The sequence below is a fragment of the Onychostoma macrolepis genome, chromosome 15 (genome assembly GCF_012432095.1).
Source record: "Onychostoma macrolepis isolate SWU-2019 chromosome 15, ASM1243209v1, whole genome shotgun sequence".
Lineage (NCBI taxonomy): Eukaryota > Metazoa > Chordata > Actinopteri > Cypriniformes > Cyprinidae > Onychostoma > Onychostoma macrolepis.
This window is the reverse complement of record NC_081169.1, coordinates 17,906,483-17,929,263: the sequence shown is the minus strand read 5'-3', so window position 1 is coordinate 17,929,263 and position 22,781 is coordinate 17,906,483. Positions and strand designations below refer to the sequence as shown.

The 22,781-nt window shown below is 36.9% G+C and overlaps 1 protein-coding gene across 5 annotated transcripts in view; it reads right to left on the bottom strand.

Moving 5' to 3' along the window:
- bcas3 (BCAS3 microtubule associated cell migration factor) overlaps window positions 1-22,781 on the bottom strand; it is a 241,720-nt gene that overhangs the window by 211,155 nt on the left and 7,784 nt on the right. For all 5 annotated transcript variants that reach the window (XM_058745647.1, XM_058745646.1, XM_058745648.1 and 2 more), the window contains exons 7-10: window positions 19,227-19,299; window positions 4,130-4,237; window positions 3,937-4,013; window positions 1,272-1,348 (exon numbers count right to left, since the gene is read on the bottom strand). In XM_058745647.1, the coding sequence (XP_058601630.1) occupies window positions 1,272-1,348; window positions 3,937-4,013; window positions 4,130-4,237; window positions 19,227-19,299 (335 nt within the window). The remainder of the gene's footprint in view (window positions 1-1,271; window positions 1,349-3,936; window positions 4,014-4,129; window positions 4,238-19,226; window positions 19,300-22,781) is intronic.

Here is a 22,781-nt window from a genome sequence, read left to right as displayed (position 1 = left end):
AAACTATTAGGCTGACTATTAGGTGTTGTTGAGGGTTTACAAAGGGCATGTTTTTGTGCTTAAAGGGGTCATATGATGCGATTTCAAGTTTTCCTTTCTCTTTGGAGTGTTACAAGCTGTTTGTGCATAGATAAGATCCCTGAAGTTGCAAAGACTAAAGTCTCAAAACCAAAGAGATATTCTTTATAAAAGTTAAGACTCTGCCACGCCCCCCTAAAACGGCGCATTCAAACACGCCACTACACGTCTACGTCACAGTGTGGGGAGATTTGCAAAACACCACCCAAACGTATACGCAATGAAAGAGGGCGGGACTTTTATTCTCGCTGTAGTGTTGTTGCTGCCGACGGCGCCATGTCCTGGAGACGCTGTGCTTCTTTGTGGAAGCGAAACTACTTTGTTTGGGCTTCCAAAAGAGGACAACTAGAAATCAGTGGTTAAGTTGTATTTACAACACTGTTCCAGAACAGTTCAACCCAAATATTCAAGTGTGTGCAGCACATTTTACGGAGGACTATTTCTTGAACCTGGGAGTAGCCTGCCAGCTATGCTCAAAGACTGTTTCTATAAAGTGGGGCAATTCCAAATTTGCAAGGACAGTCTGGCGCTTCTGACTCACAACCTGTAAGTATGTTTTCATATTTAAAGAATTTGCCACTGACTATTCAAACACGAATTTTGAGCTGTGTAGAGTAGTGCTTGTTGTTTGTCGTTTCTCCGATCACAAATGCAGATATGGTAAAAGACAGTACAAGTCATTATAATCAGTAATTATGTCCCCAATGTATGCAACAAATGCCTCGTTTATAATGGGTTTTATTGTTTTTTTGTTGTTGCGCTGAGACACGGCATCACAATACGGTAAGGGGAGTAACATTTCCGTCTCTCGCTTGAGGTATTCGGCCAATCACAACGCACTGGATAGCAGGCCAATCAGAGCACGCCTCGCTTCTCAGAACGATGAGCTTTGTAAAAATTGGGGCATATAGGAGCAACAATAATGTACAGTATGTGGAAAATAACGTGTTTTTTTAACCTTAAACCGCATAAACACATTGCATTACACAAAATAATGTTCTTTTTTGCAACGTCATATGACCCCTTTAAAAACATCTGGATGGGGCACAACAAAATGTGTTACTAAAAATAAATAAATAAAATAAAATAAAGATAAATGTTGTTGTCTTTCTTTAAAAAAAATAAAATAAAAATTGGGGGTATTTTGGGTGCATCTGGAGTTGTTTAAAATACTGGGTGGGTGTTTGTACTACCTTGTTCTCAGCATAGGCCAACCACCGGCTTCCCAGAGCTATAGGGTTGAGGTTGGGCCCAGGACAGGGGTAGCAGCCTGCAACACAAAGGGAAACACACAAATATAATAAGAGATAAACTAAATAACAGCACAATGAACACATAAATTAACCATCATAGCAGCATCTTGCCCAAGACTGTGTTTTACTAGAGCTTAGGATGAGAGTAATACCAGAGGTTAAATAAGGGTTATGGCATTTTGTGACAGTAGGATGGCTCCTCAGCTTATTAACTGCCAGACAGATTGACCCATGAGAGCAATACAGCCATAGAATCTGTACTGATTCCACATGCCAGGATAATGTAGCTGTACATCACATGTGGGACACATACAAACAGGGCAAACACGCAAGCAAATGCAAATCAGATAAGGTCTTAAACCTAATAAATAAGCACAGAAACACCAAACATCTTTCTCTGCCTTTGCACACGGAAAGGTTATGCAAGTGCATATCACAGTGTGAAGTGCATTGACAGTAATTTATAGCATGGAGTGAATATAAAATATACGCAGACAGTAATTTAGGGTGTAGAGACTGGATCTGAAACTCGGGTGAATGGGGCTTGAGGTAAGCCACAAGCGCAGTAATGCAAAAGCCTTTTGTGCCTTTCCAAAGTGGAGGGAGCCAATGCAGTGAGATAACGTATGTTTAACACATCCTGTGAGCCGGGCTTGGGGGATTTTCACCATTGTTTTGTGATCTCACAGCCAGAAAGAGAAAACCTTATTCAACACTTCCACCCCAAAAAACATAAGTTATGAGAAACAACAAACAGGCCGGTGGGGCACATAGCGTATAAAAGAACTCCATATTTTGCATTGTTCGATGTCTTCGCGCAGTGTTATTTAAGTATCACTCAGATACTATTATAGATTTTACAATTTTTTCGAATTAGTTTATTTTTATATTTTCATTGTAATTTCAGTTAGTTTTAATAATTTTGTTTGTGTGTTCTTGGCATTTTTATACTGTGTTTATATAGTTTTTATTCATTTCTTTCATTAATTTATTTCAGCTTTAATTTTGTTTGTTTTAGTACACCAAGTTAAACTAATTGAAAATGAGAAATATTTCCTTGGCAACTAGCTAGATTTTTTTCTTTTTCTTTTTTCCTCCTGTTTTTATTTCAGTTAACATTTATATTATTTCACATACTGTATTTTCCCGAAAAAAAGTGTTGTTGACAGAAAAAAAAACACATCTATCATTATATTTTATCATTATATTATTTATTTATTTATTCACTTCTTAATGCCATGCCAGGATCAAGGCTATTTTCATGGCGATCTCTGAATAAATTACACAAAGTATACAATTAACAAAAAGTTATAAAAGACATTTCAGATCTACACTAGACAAAAATTCTAAAATACATTCAGGTTTATCATTATATTAAGAAATAAATATAAAAATATTGAAATGTAAAATAAAATGAAATGTTTACAAACATTATAAACACTATGAACACTCACTCCACAAAAAATCTTTATAACTTAACAGTATTCAGAAAAGAGTAGGAATTAAAAATTTAAGTATAAAACAAACATAAGTCATAGTGGCATTCATTATAAACAAAATGTGTTATAAAAGTCAAGTCTAAACAATTTTACTTAAAGCAAAACTAAAACTACCAGTGTGAGAAATGTGCTATATAAAAACTTAGGCTCTTGTACCTTTCTCATTCGGCACAAATCCAAATGTATTCTCTTTGCTTTGAAATATAAGTCGCAGCATGTTAAAACGTGACTTATATTCCGGAAATTACATTAAGGAACTTTTTTTTTTATAATTTGAGGGGTTTTTTAATAGTTCAGTTAACTATAATAACTATGGACTCCAGTCTGTCACTTTAAAAAATACATCTAGTCTTGTTTTTCCTGTGTTGAGGAAGCTTTAGAGAAGCGATTAATGATGTAAAGGGTTATTGACCATGCCCGTTTCCTGTGGCGCAGACGTTGACGGGGATGTCGGATAGACAATGAGAGCCATTAAAACAACACTAATGGCAATTTACAACAGACGATTGCTTAAGTGGGCAGCAGAGGCCTGGTTTCACATGGTGACATGGACAGTTTATTCTTCTGAAACCATATACGAAGACCAGTCACGCACATGAGAGTTGGGACCTTATGAGCAGCATCTCCTTCAAAGGTGCAAAAAACCCATTCGGATTTCGCCCATGGTCTAGACTGGAGGAGAGGAAATGACTCTTTATGTGCTAGAGCGGGGCTGAGTGACACTATGCATTTGTTTGTTATTGTTTACGCTGCACGATGGCAGCTTAACACAGACGTTTCTGGTAATGTCCCGCTCTGACACATTATAAAACAAAAGCCATTTGTGTAAACAAGCAGGCCTGTGGAGTTGTGGATGAGCTTTGATATCGTATAGCCGTGAGGAGTGACACAGGGAAAACCGGCTCCATTGGTGTGACAGCACGTATGAGGGTTGTGTGGGGTTTTGTGGGTTTAATGAAGTCAGTGTGCAAAGAGGATTAATCAAGACTAGGTTTCCTGTTTTGCGAAGCTGCAGATCAAAGAAGCAGAGAAAAGTTGCGTCGGAGAGTAGAGAAGGTCAAGAAGGGTCAAGTTCAGCAGACACATCTATAACACGAAGCACTTACTTGTGACAAAGAACTTTTTCATAAAGGTGCAGCTGTCAAAGGCAGCGATCTTTTCTTGAAGACTAACGACGAGGATCCTATGGTCATCAAAGGATAGAGATCGAGTCAGAAAAAAAAAAAGTGTACATAAACTTAATGCTGCATTTAAAATGATTACGAGGTAAAATGCAGGACAAAATGTGTGTAAACGCACCTTTTGTTGCAGTGCAGATCATAGATGGGCGTTTTAAACTGTATGGACTTGACCATTTCTCCTGTCCTCAAGGAATAAAGATCCACACAACAATAAGGGGGACTTGTCCTGGAAAACACAGAGCAATGATTGGTTAGTCGAAATAGCCTTAATACTTATATTAACCATATTATTTCTATTTTTACATATTATTTATAAAGTCTGAATGAATACTTTTATTCAGCAAGGATGCATTGAATTGATCAAAATTTACAGAATAATTTCTGAGGGATAATGTGACACTAAAGACTGGATTGATGCTAAAAATTCAGCTTTGGAATAAAGTACAATTAAAATATATTAAAACATAAAACAGTATTTTTTCACAGTATTACTGTTTTTTACTGTAAATTTTAAGTAAATACAGCCTTGGTGAGCTGGAGAGACTTCATTCAAAACATTTTTTTAAATGTTTGTTGTTGAAAACAAAACAAAACAAAAAACACATAACAAAAAGCATAGAAAAGAAAAGAAAAAAAAGAAAAAAAGCAAAACAAAAAGCACTGCAAAGCAAAGAAAAACGAAACAAAAACAAAGCAAAAAGCAAGATAAAATAAGACAAAAACCAAAAACTAAAAACACAAAACACAAAACAAAAAGCAAAGCAAAAAAAACTAAAACTAAAACAAAAAGGGTAGTACATTTTTATTGTAATTTGCAATAACACAAAACTTAACATTTAAGTTCCCAAAATACATTACAAGATCAAGACCCACCAGAAAACTTTCTCACACTGGCCATTCTGTAGTTATTTCCTCTCTACCTTCATCAAGGAGATGGGAGTTAAGTGAAAGCAGTGGCTGCTGCTCGTGATAAAGGCAGATATTAATCCTAATTAGGTGTTCCGCACTCAGCTGGCACAGCCTGGCCTGCCATATTAACCATCTTAACAGAATGTTTCTGGTAAGACGCTGTGCTGGGCACTTTGCTTTCCGCAGGATATTAGTCTTGTGGTAATAAGCATGGCATCAGCACTGCCCAACCCAGTGGGTCTGGATCAGAATACCAATCTAACAAGTCAGGTATTCTGTTGGAGCCGTAGCTAAGTGTACATAAGTTGCTCAAACATCAGTAATAAACTTAAGGATGTCAGGAGTCTAACTATAGACGAAACTGGAACCAAAGAGGCCAGATTATTGACACTGACGCGGAGCTGATCGAGCACTCCATGTAAATGAAGATGATCAATAGCTTGTGCTTCATTGACAAAACAACTGGCTTTGGAAGCAACCACTAATGATTTGCTGCGTCTGACTCTTAATTCGACCGACTGTCTGCCGCTTCACAAGAAGTGATTATATCATGCATCATAGATTAGCATTAACATACAGTTTGGCAATAAAACGTATAGTGCATAGAGCTATTGGCTCTGCTACTAATGTAACACAGCTCCTGTGAAAACAAGGGTCTATTGACTGATGTTCTGATGTCAAAAAAGGCTAAATAGTTCCAATCCTGGATTCTGATTGGCCAATACAATGCACCGACTATAATACACAATACAGTCAAATATACGACGGAAAAACAACTGTTTATTTAGCATTTTAAAACATTTTGACTAATTTAAGATGACATAGAGCCTTAAAAACGCAATGTTCATTGCTAGATGCTCTAAAATTTAGACGCGACACAACGGCCAAAAACATTCGTCTGCATATGTATGGATATAGTAACGGTGCTGTAGAGGAGATGAATATATAGATGCAACTTTTCCATGAGGGCTTTTACTATGGAAAACAAAACAAAAAAAACACAAAAGAAAAAAGAAAAAAGAAAAAAAATAACGTCTAAGGATCAAGTATTTCATTGGCACTAAGAACATCTGGAAAATAAAACACATCAAAACTGGACAAACAAATACTTATTATTATTATGGAAGGAGAGAGAGGGGGGGGGGGGATAGAACAACTAGCTAACCATTAAGAGCCATCAATAATAATAAATAATCAAGCAGAAAAATGGCACTGAATTGAAAAAAGAAAAAAAAGAGATGTGTTCATGTTCACAAGATAGCACAGCGTTTTATACATACTTGTTTAAACATCTGATTTTAAAAGCTCTCAAATGTCTTCTTTGTTTTCCCTTTTTTAATGTTGGAAAATGTCATTTTACTCCTCATTCATAATTTACAAGCATGCAAACAGTGGATAAAACAGCGTGGACAGCATGTCGAGGAAACGACTCTTTTTCCAAACATGCACATATCAGTTTTTACAAAGCAGCCAAGACATCAAACCACAAATTGTGGAACATGGAAGTACTTAAACCATAAATGAAAAAAGCTGTGGTGTCTCTCAACATCCTATACTTTTGAGTTCTGATTCTGAGTGATGAAGAGCCAGGGAGGTTTTTTAATTTGTCATTACTTTCACAGACAGTGAGTGATCTCTGAGTGAAGCCGTGACGATTGCGAATCCAGCTTGTATTTTGAGCCTGTTCCCAAACAGCTGCCATTTGAGCCACTTCTCCTCAGCGCTGTGGCTTGAGGTCAGGGTGGACATATTGCGCATAATGTTTTAAAGATAGCATGATAATGTCTTGGAGCAGGAGGCTCGCTGTGTGTGTGATACAACACATCCCATTCTCAATGTCTGGAAGGTCAAGCCTGCAGCTGAGGCTCAGTGTCTCAGATCCATCAGTGATTGATGGAATCGTCCCACAAGTCTTAAATCGTGCTATGGCCATTTGGAGGTCCGGATTGGCCACCAGGTAGAGTTGTGTGGCAAAACTGACCCGTGGTCTATCTCGGCCCACTGTGGGAGTTTGAGTTTGCCGGCTTACCCAGGGCTGGATTACAGTATGCGTGTCAACAACACAATGCAGTAAGCAGTAGAACCCACCGCAGACATGAACGTGTGCCCAGAGCTGCATCTCTACATCGGCCAGCCACCAGTAACAACCCTGTCTCAGAGCCACATCACAAATACAAACACACAATCACAGGGCAGCAACTGGACAGTCAGACACACATGAATTCTTTCCAAGCAGTGTTTGAAATCAGTCGTATTTGTGTCAATAACAAATAAGAGCGTCCTCGCTAAACATTAAAATTTGTAGTTCTCGGAAATGTACTCTTTCATGTTGGTTTCATACGATTTTGAAAAAGTTATCATCAAGTAGTGTAGTATCCTACGGAAGTTCTAAGCGGCCATGCATTATTATTTTTTTCCTTCTTGCTTTCTCGCGATCACAACTTAATTTTCTCATGATCTCGACATAACAAAAATTGTTTTCTCGTGATCACAACATAACAAAAGTTTTCTCGTGATCACGACATAACAAAAGTTGTTTTGTTGTTATCACGATTTATTTTTCTTGTGATCACGACATAACAAAAGTTGTTTTGTTGTTATCACGATTTATTTTTCTTGTGATCTCGACATAACAAAAGTTGTTTTCTCGTGATCACTACTTAATTTTCTCGTGATCACGACATAACAAAAGTTGTTTTCTCGTGATCACGACATAACAAAAGTTGTTTTGTTGTTATCACGACTTATTTTTCTTGTGATCTCGACATAACAAAAGTTGTTACTCGTGATCACTACTTAATTTTCTCGTGATCACGACATAACAAAAGTTGTTTTCTCGTGATCACGACATGACATAAAAGTTGTTTTGTTGTTATCACGACTTATTTTTCTTGTGATCTCGACATAACAAGAGTTGTTCTCAAGTTACACAACTGCGCCAACAGGTGGCAGTACAGAACTATGATTGGGGAGTTGTATCAGCATACTGTACGCGTTTGGGACAAAGGACCTTCTTAGGTTATCTATTATTTGTGCCATTCATTACTGACATTTAATTAACTTATAAATGCTAAATGCTTGAATAAATATGATCATTTTGCTTGAAATTTTATCTGTTATTGTTACGTTACTGCTGCACGACTCACCACTGTTTCTCATTTACAACGACGTAGCCCATTTCTAATGTACATCTTTCTTATTTTTAATCTTTATTGTTAATAAATGTATATTAATAAGATATACGTGTGTATAATTTAGTTCAGTGATGTTATACAGTGTTGTAGCCTAATCTTTTGTATTTTCTACAATTGTTTGTAAAACACACACACACACACACACACACACACACAGCAGCAGCATTAAGCTTGTTACGCACATGATATCCTACGACTAATAAAAATCACAAATTATTATAATATATTATTATTTATAATTTTATTATATATAATAATTTTATTTTATTTTATTATATATAATTTTAAACAAACAAGGAAAATGAAGTGAGTGTAATCCAAGCAGTTTAAGATTTTTAGAATAGTTCTTCTCTGCATTCTTCTAAGGCGCTCCGCCTGCGCTTGCGGCATTAAATGCTTTGTTGTTGGACCATTTAAACATGTTAATTACACAAAAAAAATGTTTAGCGTAGCTCAACTCTGGACAAAATCAGCAGTGTTTGATTAGCCTATTTATTTTATTGTAGACGTCATTTCTATATCCACAAGATACAGTATAAGAGCGCACGGTTATCTGTCGATCATTTGCGCCTCAAAGGGGGCATTCCAAAACGCTTAACGTTGCTCAATGCATTAAGAGAGTGTTTTTAAAAGACCAAACTCAGTAAACACATTTTTAATCAATTATAATAGCCTATGTACAGACAAGCAGATTGAGTGCAGGATTCGAACGCAATGTGTTTTTTTCTTATAGCCCGTTTTCTATAGGTAAAACGCTTAACGCGTTAACCGCATTGCGTTCTTGTTATGGACTTATTTGTTTATCTGTACATGGAATGCTTTATTAATTATGTGTTTACTGAGTTTGGTCTTTTAAAACACTGCCTTAACGCATTAAGCCTACGCTTAACACGGAATTAAACGAATTGCATTCTTATTATGGGCTCATCTTCTTGTCTGTATGAATTACTATGTGTATATACTGAGTTTTGTCTTTTATAAACACTCTCAATTAACGCATTAAGCCAGGTTAAGTATTTTAGAATGTTCCTGTCAAGGTTGCGTTTGTTACTATAGCAATAGTAATGTCAAAATCACGAGAAAATTAAGTCGTGATAACGAGAAAACAACATTTGTTATGTCGAGATCACGAGAAAAATAAGTCGTGATCACGAGAAAACAAGAAGGAAAAAAATAATAATGCATGGCCGCTAAGAACTTCCATAGTATCCATCAACTAAAAAAATATATATTTATAGTAATACATACATATTACAAATCTGAACACTTATTTCCAAAAATTTAAATTTATCATACATCTATAATAGAAAACATGGGGGAAAAAATTATACACACACACACACACACACACTCTACCGGTCAAATGTTTTTGAATAGTACGATTTTTTTAAAAAGAAGTCCTGAACCAAGCCTGCATTTATTTGATCCAAAGTACAGAAAAAAACAGTACAATTTTGAAATATTTTTACTATTTAAAATCATGTAATCAAATGTTTTCTATTTGAATATTTTAAAATGTAATTTATTCCTGCAATATCAAAGCTGAATTTTTAGCATCATTACTCCAGTCCCATGATCCTTCAGAAATCATTGTAATATTCTGATTTGCTGCTCAAAAAACATGTATTATTATTGTTGAAAACAGCAGAGTAGAATTTTTCAAGTTTCTTTGATTAATAGAATGTTTAGAAGAACAGCATTTACCTGAAACAGAAATCTTTTGTAACATTATAAATGTTTTTATCATCACTTTTAATAAATTTAAAGCATCCTTGCTAAATAAAAAAAGTGTTAATTTCTAACAATGTTTACACTGACTCTAAGCTTTTGAATGGTATAGTGTATAATGTTACAAAAGGTTTTTATTTCAGGTAAATGATAATATAATATAATAATAATTTAAATGTATTAATATATCATTACATTTTGGGGACTAACATTGCCTTGCCTGCTGTGTGAAAGTAGTTTAAGTGTGTCAAACGAATGACTGTATAAATCTGCTAAAGCTATTAGTCTGCATTTTTATTCTCTTCTGCTGTCCTTTCACAGCTGCGGACGCTTGCAGTCTCGGCGAGAGAGACACGGCTATCTACAAAGAGATTATCATCATAGCTAAAACCCCTCTGGATTCAGACACCGAGATTAATAGGGACATTTAACTTCCTAAACTTGTCTTAGAGCCACTATTCATTGATTTCAATATAATCTGGGTCAGATCAATCCAATTTAAAGCGTTTTAGAACCAATGTGACACAAATGATATGCTCCCAGATTGATTAACGGGACAATGATAGCCTTGAAAAAAGAATCATCAAATTGGCCACATCAATTGTTTGCCTTTTTGCATTGTAACTAATGGCCCGCTACTAATGGACGCAGTGCACGCTCAACATAATACAATTTCCTCTCACTGAGAATCGAGACTTCGATTTGAAAGCGTCAGTAAATTTCAATTATCGTTATAAAATCATATCAGCGTTTCAGTGTAGCACACTTTTAGGTGATATTGAGCACAGATATTATGACCTGTCCTATGGCTTCAGTCATCCGACTTTATATATGTCACTTTCATCCCGGCCATTTCTTTAGCAAAGGCCAAGTTAATACATATACTAAATCTGATTAACATAAGGCCATAAAATTTATTGTGTTATCATAATTTTAAGGATAAAGAGCAGAGAATCATTTTTCCCTGTTTGCCTGAGAAATCAGGCCCTCTCTTTAAATAACACAGTCTTACTTGTCACTGACCATTAAAAAAAATAGCATAGGCACTTAAAATTTTTTTTTTTTTTTTTTTTTTAAACAACAATCTAGAAAGAAGTCTATATTTTCTTTAAAAATATGCCTCAGTTATTTTACATACTGGAAGTGGTGGTGACCTGAACTCACAAGTTCATGTCTGCTTCACAATGCTTCAAATGTGAATATCCATAATCTCAAAAGGCGCGTCTAATAGCTGGGTACAATCTCACAAAACTTCCTAGACGCACACCTGCAAAATCCATCTCCCCTCAGCATGGTAAGAAAATAAAAAAGGCCTTTTTCTGCTCTTAGCCTCCCTCGTGGTAACCAAATGGGAAAAGTCACTCTCGAGTGGAACATTAACATTTTTTACAGTTAAGGTTTGGCTTAATTTTAGCATCACATATGTTTACAATGGTAATTACGCACATTACGCCACTATGTGACGAGCTGGCCAACTCATCACTTTTATAATCTCGTAAATGTTTTGATGTCTGTATTTCAGCATGACTCTGAACCCTGTAAGATAACCATTTTGGTGCTTTTTACATTGTGAGGTTTTAATCATTTCACTAACCTGAACGGAAACTGACAAGGGGAAAGGAATATAAAATAGGAAGTCTGGAAACTAAGAACAGTGCTAGCGAGTAAATCCATTTACAAGGCGACGTCATCGCATTTTGGCTTCAGCTACTTTACAAGCTTTCCGTATACGAACAGACAATTACATGCTCTGGAAGTGCAAAACAAATACTGCCTTACCCCAAAATACCAGCCGACCTTCTGAGAAACACACCACAAAACATGAGCTTAACTAAACTCAATAAACGCACCATAAATAAAAATCTAAATAAATCTGTTAAAAGTGGACAACGTCTACGTTAAGTCTGTTCAAAAGTTTAATCGCCTAAAACTGCGATAAACCCACCCCGCGTATTGTTTCTTCTGAGATAAGGCAAGATATGAAGCTCTTTTATTATCCTCTTAGGCTTTTTGCTATCATTCAAGAAACATGGAAAACAGATGCTTGAAGTGCGAGATATTCCTTTTCAAAAGGTGTTTGAGGAAAATGAAGAAACGGACAAATCGCAACTCTGATCTCTGGACCGTGATAAGTCCCTCGAGCCAGCCTCGTATTGATTTATAACAGCTATTTCCAAGTACAGCAATGTAAAAACACAGATGAAAACAATTACTCTATTTTTGTAGGCAACAAGTGAGGTGGGTGGTAACTGAGACATTTTTGAGCAGAAAAAAAAAAATCTGTCACAATTTTGCGCCCTCTCTCTCTCTCTTTCTGCCCCTGTCTTTCTCAAGCCGAGCTTCAACACACAACAAACGCTGGCCACATCACAGGCTTCTTGGGGCCTGAGGGGGCCCTTTGATTCCAGCACGCCGTGGGCATTAGCGGGAAAGTAATTAGGGTAAAAAGTTCAACCGCAGCTTCATGTCTGCAGCACTGCCAGAAATACATTTCCTCCCCTTTCACTGGGCTCTCCACAGATTCGCATGCATATTGGAAACACATTGAAATGAGGAGCCTGTTGCAGGGGCACTGGTTTTCTTGTACTGGTGTTTACAGCATTTAATTATTTAAAAAAAAAAAAAAAAGGAACAGACGCTGGAAAGAGAGAAAGGGATGGCGAAGTGGACAGTTCCGGCCTGAAAACAGCTTTTTATTTTTTTACCTCAAATGTCCTTATGAGTACTCAAAATCTAAGTGTGGCGCATTGATGCGCATTGAAGTTTAGAATATAATTGGGGTGTAGTAATACCTTTGTACCTTTTTGCTACTATGTTCATGTCAAGCCATTAAACGTTTAACCATTATTAAACATTTAAAACAACAGCAGTTGACTCAAAGTGCTATAAAATTGTAGGAAAAACGTAACAATTATCCAGATTAAAATTAATAATTAACTAAATTAAAATCTATAATGAATAATGTACACTTGTATATTTAAAAAAATTAAAAAGGAGCTTTTTAAAAAATAAAATGGTATTGTTTAAAAATAATGTTCTTGGAAAAGTTCAATTAAAGAGGTTACTAGCATCCTATTTAAAAAAAAAAGGAACAGACGCTGGAAAGAGAGAAAGGGATGGCGAAGTGGACAGTTCCGGCCTGAAAACAGCTTTTATTTTTACCTCAAATGTCCTTATGAGTACTCAAAATCTAAGTGTGGCGCATTGATGCGCATTGAAGTTTAGAATATAATTGGGGTGTAGTAATACCTTTGTACCTTTTGCTACTATGTTCATGTCAAGCCATTAAACGCGTTTAACCATTATTAAACATTTAAAACAACAGCAGTTGACTCAAAGTGCTATAAAATTGTAGGAAAAACGTAACAATTATCCAGATTAAAATTAATAATTAACTAAATTAAAATCTATAATGAATAATGTACACTTGTATATTTAAAAAAAAATTAAAAAAGGAGCTTTTTTAAAAAATAAAAATGGTATTGTTTAAAAAATAATGTTCTTGGAAAAGTTCAATTAAAGAGGTTACTAGCATCCTATTTAAAAAAAAAAAAAGATTTATTTTTTAACTTAAGAAAGGTAATAGGCACATTACTCCTAAATTTGCACAATCATGAAAAGGATGATGTTACACGCCTGTGCGCCTCCTCTGCAATTAATCGGAAAGATAAGGAGACGTATGCTCATGGAAAACCGATCTGAGACAAGTGCCCTTGAAAAACAGGGAAAACTTCAAAGCCATGAGATTCCCATCCTCAGAGAGCTTGAATTATGTGGTCATCCAGTCAGCATGAAAAAGCACACAGGGATGATCTGAGATCCAAAGATGCACCTGGCATGAACTTTCCAAATAACTTGAAGGGTGGAGGATCCATCACGGGAAGGAAATGCATTTATCTTTAACATGACTGTAAGAGTGCGGATTGTGTCTGTCAGACCTATCAGCAGATCATAACGCTTACCTCAAATTACACTGAAACATGACGCAAAAGATACATATGGTAAAATAACGCAAATGTCAGAGGAAAAAAATAAAATAAAAAAAAGAGAATGTGTGTGAGGTGGGGTGATAAACTTTTAACATTGCTTTTTACTCCCTGAGCTTCCAAATAAAGAATTAGACATCTCAGATGATTCATGACCATAAAGAGGTTTTATTTCATCTAATCTTTTTTAATGTCCACATAAGAACCCAAAAGCAAACACTGGTTTTAAAGCAAGACCCATGCATCAAATGCAACAGCAGAGGAAAGAGACAAACGAATCTTTATATCTTGTGTGTGGGCCAAAAAAACAGGCAATTGAGCCAGTAGCATGAGAGATGAAATATTACACTTCATCAGCACTCTGGGAGTGTAGTGTACACACAAACGATAAACGCCAAAAGAGCTAAACAATCAATTTTAGCCACTTGAAGAATAATTTCTCCCAAAATGAAAATTTGCACTAATTTACTCACCCATCCAAGATGTGGATTAGTTTGTTTCTTTATTAGAACACATTTGGGGCCAGTTTTACTAAACAGGGCAAATTAGCGTGAGAGCGTAATTCCAAAACAGCGCCGATGGCTGTGAAAATTTCTGCGGGTAATTTACTAACAACGTGCAAAGTAAGGAACACAGATGTAACAGATCATTTACATATCGACCAACGCAATATACTAAATGCAGCGCAAATTAGCGTAGTCGCAAATAAACAATAAATAAATAAATAAGCCACGGTACGTTGAAAAGAACCGGAGGCCAAAAAATGAAGGGATGCAACAGTTTTGATATAGCTGGTATTGAAAGACTCCTAGTTGAGGGTTCCAAGTTATCTTTTATTTCCTTAGCAAATTAAAAATAACATGGCTTGGCAAACGATATGTTCGGATAATGTGTTCTTTCCAAACAAATTAATACGTGTGGAAAAATCCTCTCCCTTCTACCAGATGCTCTCTGTTCTCTGTGGTACCTCCTCCTAGCAACAAATTGCATCCATTTCAAACACAAAATAGTTTAAGACATGCTTTTTTTTGGGCGTCAAATAATGGCACAAATGCCAATAATTTGACGAGTGCAAACATTCGTAAATCTCGTTGCGTGATTCATTTGAATACTCTTCTCCCATAAATTTTGCATCTGAAAGGGAAACTCCTAGAAATGCATATTCAATAAGGCCAGGTGCAAAAATAACTGTCCACACCTTTTCAGCGCTAATTCGTCACTCCGCGTCTTTAGTAAAACCTAACAGTACTATTTTAACGCCAAAAGATGGTTTGCACTGGCGCAAGCTGTTAGTAAAACTGGCCCTTGGAGAAATTTAGCATTGCATCACTTGCTCACCAATGGATCCTCTGCAGTGAATGGATGCCGTCAGAATAAGAGTCCAAACAGCTGATAAAAACATCACAATAATCCACAACACAACTCCAGTCCATTTCTTGTGAAGTTGCATGTTTGTGTTAAATTTTTAAGACATTTTAACGTTTTAAACTTCCAGCTAAAGTATGAGTCCTCTTTCCACACTGCTTTCTCAGGTGAAAAAGTCATCTCGTCTGAATCAGGAGAGAAATATGCCAGATCAAGCTCTGTTTACAAGCGGAAACAGTCTAAAATAGTTCTAAACAAATATATATGTGGATTTTGATGTGAGACAACAATGTGGATTACTTGTGGATTTTTGTGGTGTTTTTATCAGCTGTTTGGACTCTCATTCTGACGGCACCCATTCACTGCAGAGGATCCACATGTGAGCAAGTGATGCAATAGTAAATTTCTCCAAATCTGTTATAATGAAGAAATAAACCCATCTACATCTTGGATGGCCTGAAGGTGAGCAAAGTTCCAGCAAATTTTCATTTTTGGCCAAACTATTCCTTTAATATTGAAACTTATATTATAAATCATTCATTTATAAGATGAAACGGCGGCAGTCTGAATTTTTGGGTGAACTATCCCTTTAAATGTACTTTGTTTTCGCCCTACAACAAGTTGACATCTCTCCTGTTCACCTCCACTGATCTCTGCATGATCGCACCATCTGAGCTAAGAGATCTCACAGTTCCGGGTGTGATGGCAAGAGAGTAACAGGCTCATGGGCTCTAAAAGCATCACTTCCCAATCCTCCCATAATCCTGTGTCTAATACAAACGCACAGAGATTTATCATTTAATACACTTAAGAGGGATTTCTCACATCTCAATAAAAATGCAATGAAAAGCACAGCTTAATAGCACAGTAGGCTTTAGCTAAGTCGCTTTAAAAATAGTCACTGGACAAAACAGGGTTCCGCTCCTCCCAGCTATTGTGTAATTAATAAGCAGGCAGTGGGTGCTAGCAGGACTTTGCATGGACACAGCTTTGGGTAAGGACAATTAGGGTCACGGTTAAAGAAAAAAAAAGTAAAAACAGATCTCATTGATAACACTGGGTGGACAGTAGGATGAGGCTCTGCTCTTCAGAGCCATACAGTGGGAGAGTCACTGGATCTTTGCCACTGTCCCAGAGCCAGGCACAGTGTGGCCGCTGTGGAGTCAAAAATCATGGCTCTACGCCTGTGAGGACTGGACCTTCTTCTGAACCTCCACGTACTGTAGTCCCTGACAGCGGTCCAGCTGTAATCTCCACAATGACAGAGGATTGCATTAGAGGATTGCAAAAAAAGAAAAAAAGAAAAAAATCATCCACATCCTCTCCATGGAGATCTGGAAATTTGAGGGGAAGGAAGAGAGGGCACTGTTTTCTGCCTGCCCAACAACTTAATTTCTCCACAATCCAGAGAACAAAAGCAGGCCTCTTGTGGGGTGAACTTTTACCCCTTCCAAACATACTCACTACAGAAGCCACAAACGGTTAAATGGCATGCTTTTAAACCAAGCTTAATGACTAATTTTTATTTCTTAGCTTCAGATACTTTGCAGATATATCAAATGTTCAACAAATAATTTTTTTGTTATTATTATTATTTTTATTTTGTTAACCTTTTTTTTTTTTAATCGTTTATTTATTTATGCATGGATTTATGTACCTTTTGAATTATTTCACTTTTGTTTTAATGTTGTTAGACCTTGGATTCATGAATTAAAAATTAGAATTATGGCTACATTCCATCTATATGCTAACATATATACACTTTCTTTTTCTTTTTTCTTTTTAATAAATTTGATTTGACACTAAGTTGCATGCATTTGGCATGAGAGAACACAGGCTCAACCTGGTCACTGTAATACCTGTAGCACTAATTTAAAAAAATAAAATAATAACAATGGTATGGTGGAAAATCAAATCCTTTCCAGATACAAGTGGGGCCAACGGTGGATTGAATAGCGCATACATTCCTTGCTAATTTGCAAACCCTACCGGCACTGCAGCACGGCACGAAGGGCGGCGTGTGTACTTTGCTGTCAGGAAATTCACCAGATCCATACATTGTTTGGACTTAAGACATAATCCCCTCCATTGATAAAATTATGTTGAATGTGTCTGGCTGGAGTTCTGCAACGAAGGATTTAGCACACATGCTTTTTCCTCTTTCTGGTTTTCCTTTAATTTGCAAATCTTGTAATCTAAGCCTAAAGCTGAGTGAACCAACTTCTAAACCAGCAGTGCTGTATCGGCCAAGACTGCAATCTGTTTTCCATTTGAGTGTCAAGACAGCATCCACACTGGTGGTTGACAAAAGCTGTTATTTCAAAATGATTATATACTAAAAATCGTGTGAGGACTTTGGTAAGTTTATGAACTATTTCAGTAAAGGGGAAAGAACTGAGCACAGCGCAGCCTTGCAAAAAAAAACAAGAAAGAAAAAAAAAAAGAAAAATACAGAGCAAGGCTGTTTAACAAACACTTCTACTGGAACGTAGCAGCAGCAACACCATTCACCCGGAGGGAGAGAGTTATGGTTTTCAACACGAGGCATGTTTTCAGCATTAGACCAACCGTTGCAGGAGTACAAAGCCAAACCGTCAGAGTCTGTCTCCATGTCGGGACGGACACGGCGCGTTTGGCTGCATAAGCGCCGGCAGAGCAAAGCTCTAGTCTTGGAATGGCTGGGATGGTGGTCTCCATCAAAGTGTGCTGAAGACAGACTTCCTTATTCTATTTCCTCGGGAGGAAATATTGAGTTAAGATTTGCAGCAGCAGCGGAGGAGTTCATTTTAAGAGGTGGCAGACGTAGCCGAGGGGAGAAGAGGAGCCAATAACTGATGCGCCCTGCTCCCTCTCACTCCCTGAGAGGGCATATTTCTCACAAATTGCAGTCCGACTCTGTCAGGGGTCCGAGGTTGCAGGTCTGGCCTTCTGGAGCCGACCGGGTCGGTCAGTCAGTCAGCAGGGTTTGGCCGTCTCTCTCCAGACCACTCCCTGGCCCCATCAGACCTTTGATGCAGGTTATTATGTATAACAAATTACAGGTTTTCAAATGTACTTAGGATTTGTACCTCGTAATATCTAAATGTTGCACACACTGAGGGATGTGGCTTGGACTCCACTGCACATTAAAATGGGAAAATGCCATAAACCGGACAACGACAGAACATTCCATTAGCACATAGGTTTCACCTCATGAAGAGTTTTACATGTCTCCACTTGTGCCGCGCACGCCAGGAGATGAATACAAGCCTATTATATACATAAAACTTCACTTGGGGAAAAAATGCAAAGATCTTAAATGCCTCTGACCTGCATTCAACCTCAACTGGACTTTCTCAAATCAACAATAAAAATACTCAGCTGACCAACAACATATTTACTTTCCTATATACTTCATATATTGATACATATTTGCACAAAACAAAAAAGGAACATAGTAATGTTGACAAAAATATTCATTTTAATGACATGTGTGTGCATGTGTATTATATATATATATATATATATATATATATACATATATATACACACATACATACATACACACACATACTCAGCTATTCGAAAGTTTGGGTCGGTAAGATTTGTTATATTTTTAAAGAATTCTACAATGATCACCAAAGCTGCATTTAATCAAAAATAAAGTAATATTCAATTATTATTATTGTTGTTGTCATTATAAACATTCAATAACATAGCAAATTATATTATTAACATGTTGGTCACTTTAATGAGTGCTATATTTATAGATAGATAGATAGATAGATAGATAGATAGATACTAAACTAAACTAAACTAAACTAAACTAAACTAAACAAATGGAACATTAAGCAGTTTAGAAGTGTACAATAATAGCCTCTGCTTTTGATAAACTCATTATATTATGTTGCCATCAGCCTCAGCTTGTGCTGAAACTGTGCTTGTGTGTAGCTGAAAAACAACCAGACGTGACCTGTGAATATGAAAGCTCCGGCACCATGTGAGACACTACGCCGAGCTGACAGTGGAAGTGACGCTGTCGTTGTGCACTCACCCCGAAGAGCCCGTGCTCTTGCACACGCCGAGGAGGGGCCGTTTCTCAGCGAAGCTGTCAGTGTTGAGGGAACCTGCAGCCGGAGGGACAGAAAGGGGAACATTAACCACTGACCCACATAAAGAGGGACATTCATTAGCCACCCGCACATGAGGCCTGTTGTCTCTCTGCCAAAGCCACCCACCCACTGAACTTGTGCTTAAAAAACAGCTACCACAGCAGGAAGTGTGTTGATTGCATTACAAGAGATCTGTAATCAAAATTATGCCTTGAAAATGTCCTCAAAAAAAACAAAAAAAAAACTTTCCTGTCAGCTTTGACATTCACACACCCTCACTTAGAAGAGAATAATGCCCTGTTCCGCACAGAGACTTATGGGGATCAAATGAAATTAAAATACCAGCATGCAAGACATTAAATGGAGACAGAGAACAGAAACGCCACTCAGTGCAATGTGTTGAATGCAAACCATTTCTCCTGCAACTCTAATGGAGAAAGCCTTCAAAGCTTTAGGAGGAGTCTTCTGTCTGACTGGTTTTAATTTCAGGGTTTCTGAGGAATTACAGAATGGCAAAAGGCCGGTAGGCATATTTTGGGTGGAGAAAACATGTCGCAGTGAGTTTACAGATCCCATATTTATCTAATTCTCTTGATTTAAAAGAGAAGGGGGAAAACTTCCATTCATGTCCGGATAGAAGAAGACGATGTTAGCCTTTGTGGAGCTGTAATTTGGGCAGCCATGCCATGACACTAATCAGCTCCAGGAACGTACTGTCCGTGTGGCGTGGCGTGTGAGTGCAAATGTGTCATTCTCAAACCTTAACTCTTTAAAGGGCCTCTCCTCCGTCTTCACTTCTCTGTCATCAGACATTGCGACTGGTCACGATATCCAATCATAATGCAAATACGACGGGCCTCTAAAAGACAACAGCTGCCTTCTATTTGAAAGAACAATTAAGGGGCAGAAAACCACCCCGTGCTCCTCTGCATCCGTAGCTGTGCATCTAAAAAACGGCTGGACTTTAAAACAAGTGGTTTTCATTTGTATTTTCCAGTGCCTGTTTTCAGTCTAAGCTGTGAAATATTGAGAGAATTGTTTTCTGGAAGACATAACAAATTTCCTGCATTTCAGTAAATAATACATTTATAGGACAGCCATTTACGAGTGCGCTTTCAGCAGTGGGATAAATTTAAACAGTGAGGAAGCAATCACAGATTTTTGGTCAGCTGTGGATATGACCGTCCATAGCTGTCACCTGGAAATTAATCACTGCAGAAACAACAACTGTAGTCAAAAACAGAACGGATGCAGGAAAAAAAAAAGTATGTTTGCCTCTTTAGAGAAAGCGGAACTTCCTCCTTTATTCTGGGAAAGACCTTGCATTATTAAAATTGACACCTATTTTCAGGACTTTCCAAATCCGCTCACCCAGCTAAAACAATTACTCTTTTTAAATCCCACTACAGTATGACACTGTTTGCGCCAAACAGATCACAATCAGTTTCCCCACTTGTACAATTCATTTGATTTAGCTGAGAAGCGTTCTCCTCATGTGTCGGCTGTCTGCTGCTTCTTATTATGACAATTCTCTTTTATCTGAATCCAGCCGGCGTTCAATGCCTTTATTGTGCATTGTTTAAATCTGCCGAAAGGACAGAACACAAATTCTGTGCATAAATGTCACACTACAATACGACTCAGTGCATTTCCTATTGCTTTTGTTTTTACATTTGAATATGACCATGCCACTTATTTAGCGAGGGATTAAAAAATAAATAAAATCTGACTACATCATTTCTAAACAGATAATATTCCATTTTAGTCACAACAGAAAGTGTGCAAAATGATCAAACATGAAGAAAAAAAAGTGAAAGGGACAGTTTGGCATAACTTTAATATTTAAGCATACCTAATCAGGTTGTGTGTTTTTAGTTTAGTAAGATGTTACGTGCATTTTTTGTCAGACTATTCATTTTCGTCCTTTAACAAATGGAATGAGCACAGGCATGCGATGGCCAATGAGTGAGCCGTGATGAAAGAGAAGGAAAATCTCAGAAGTCTGCAGTTCCTCTCTGCCAGAGCGGCGGTAAAAGTCCAGGCAGCCAGCTGACAGCATGCCAACATAATCGTGAAGGACTGATTTTAATATTATGATGGGAAAACAGCAGGGCTCTGGCGAGCTCTCTGCGCTATTAAGAAACAGAAGGTAGTCTTTAATTTAAACATGATATATGGAAAAGCCAGTAAGGAAGAGAGACATGAAACTTTATAAATTGCCACATCTCGGTCTAACTTGATTCGAAAAAGCATATAACTGCCGAAAACTGATTTTACTTTCTGCAAATTTCGAGGCAAATAACAGCGGCAAACATGACATGTAAAATAACGTGCTGTTTATGTAACATATGACATGTGAAATAAATTTAAGCGTAGCGGGAGATCACACTCTGTCAACACATATTTAAATTTGGAGGTGGACGCTTATTCTTGACAAGCTGAAAATTAAGATGTCACTGGAATGTAGAATTTGTAATAATATTTCAGAGCAGCAGTTTTACAGTAACGAAATGACTTCTAACAGGGGTTATAACCCCAAGATGGAGCTTAGGTTTATTCTAGAAAGCAGTTGGGGGTGGGGGGGGTGGGGGGGGAACAATGCTAAATGCAAAAAAAATTAAATGCAAGCAAATTTTTGTGCCTTTTTAGGATGCCAAAATAAAAAATTAAAAAATTAAAAAACTACCTACAGTACACTACCATTCAAAAGTTTGGGATCTGTAAGTTTAGTTGTGTGTGTGTGTGTGTGTGTGTATGTGAGGTTTCTTAGCTTACCTAATGCTGCATTTATTTTATCAGAAATACAGTAAAACACAGTAATATTGTGAAATATTGCAATGTAAATATAAAAGGGTTTTTTTGTAAAATTGTGATGTAAATTACAGTGATGGCAAAGATGAATTTTCAGCAGCCAATACTCCAGTCTTCAGTGTCACATGATCATCCAGAAATCATTGTAATATGCTGATTTGCTTCTCAAGAAACATTTCTTATCAATATCTTATCATATTCTTATCAAAAACAGCATTTAGTGCTTTTTAATATTTTTGTGAAAACCGTGATGCCTTTTTCAGAATTTGTTGACAAATTAAAAAAGTTCAACAGAACAGCATTTATTTGAAACAAGTGTTTACTGTCACTTTTGATCAATGTAATGCATCATTAGTTAATAAATGTATTAATTTCTTTCAAAAAAAACAAAAAACTTTTGAATGGTAATGTAAGCCAATTTTTGCATATTGTTAGGCCTATGCAGTATTAACACATTTCTTTGTTAGATTTCAAAAACATTTTGTTGGGGCCACTATATGTGACCCTGGACCACAAAACCAGTCTTAAGTCGCTGGGGTATATTTGTAGCAATAGCCAAAAATACACTGTATGGGTCAAAATTATCGATTTTTCTTTTATGCCAAAAATCATTAGGATATTAAGTAAAGATCATGTTCCATGAAGATATTTTGTAAATTTCTTACCGTAAATATCTCAACTTCATT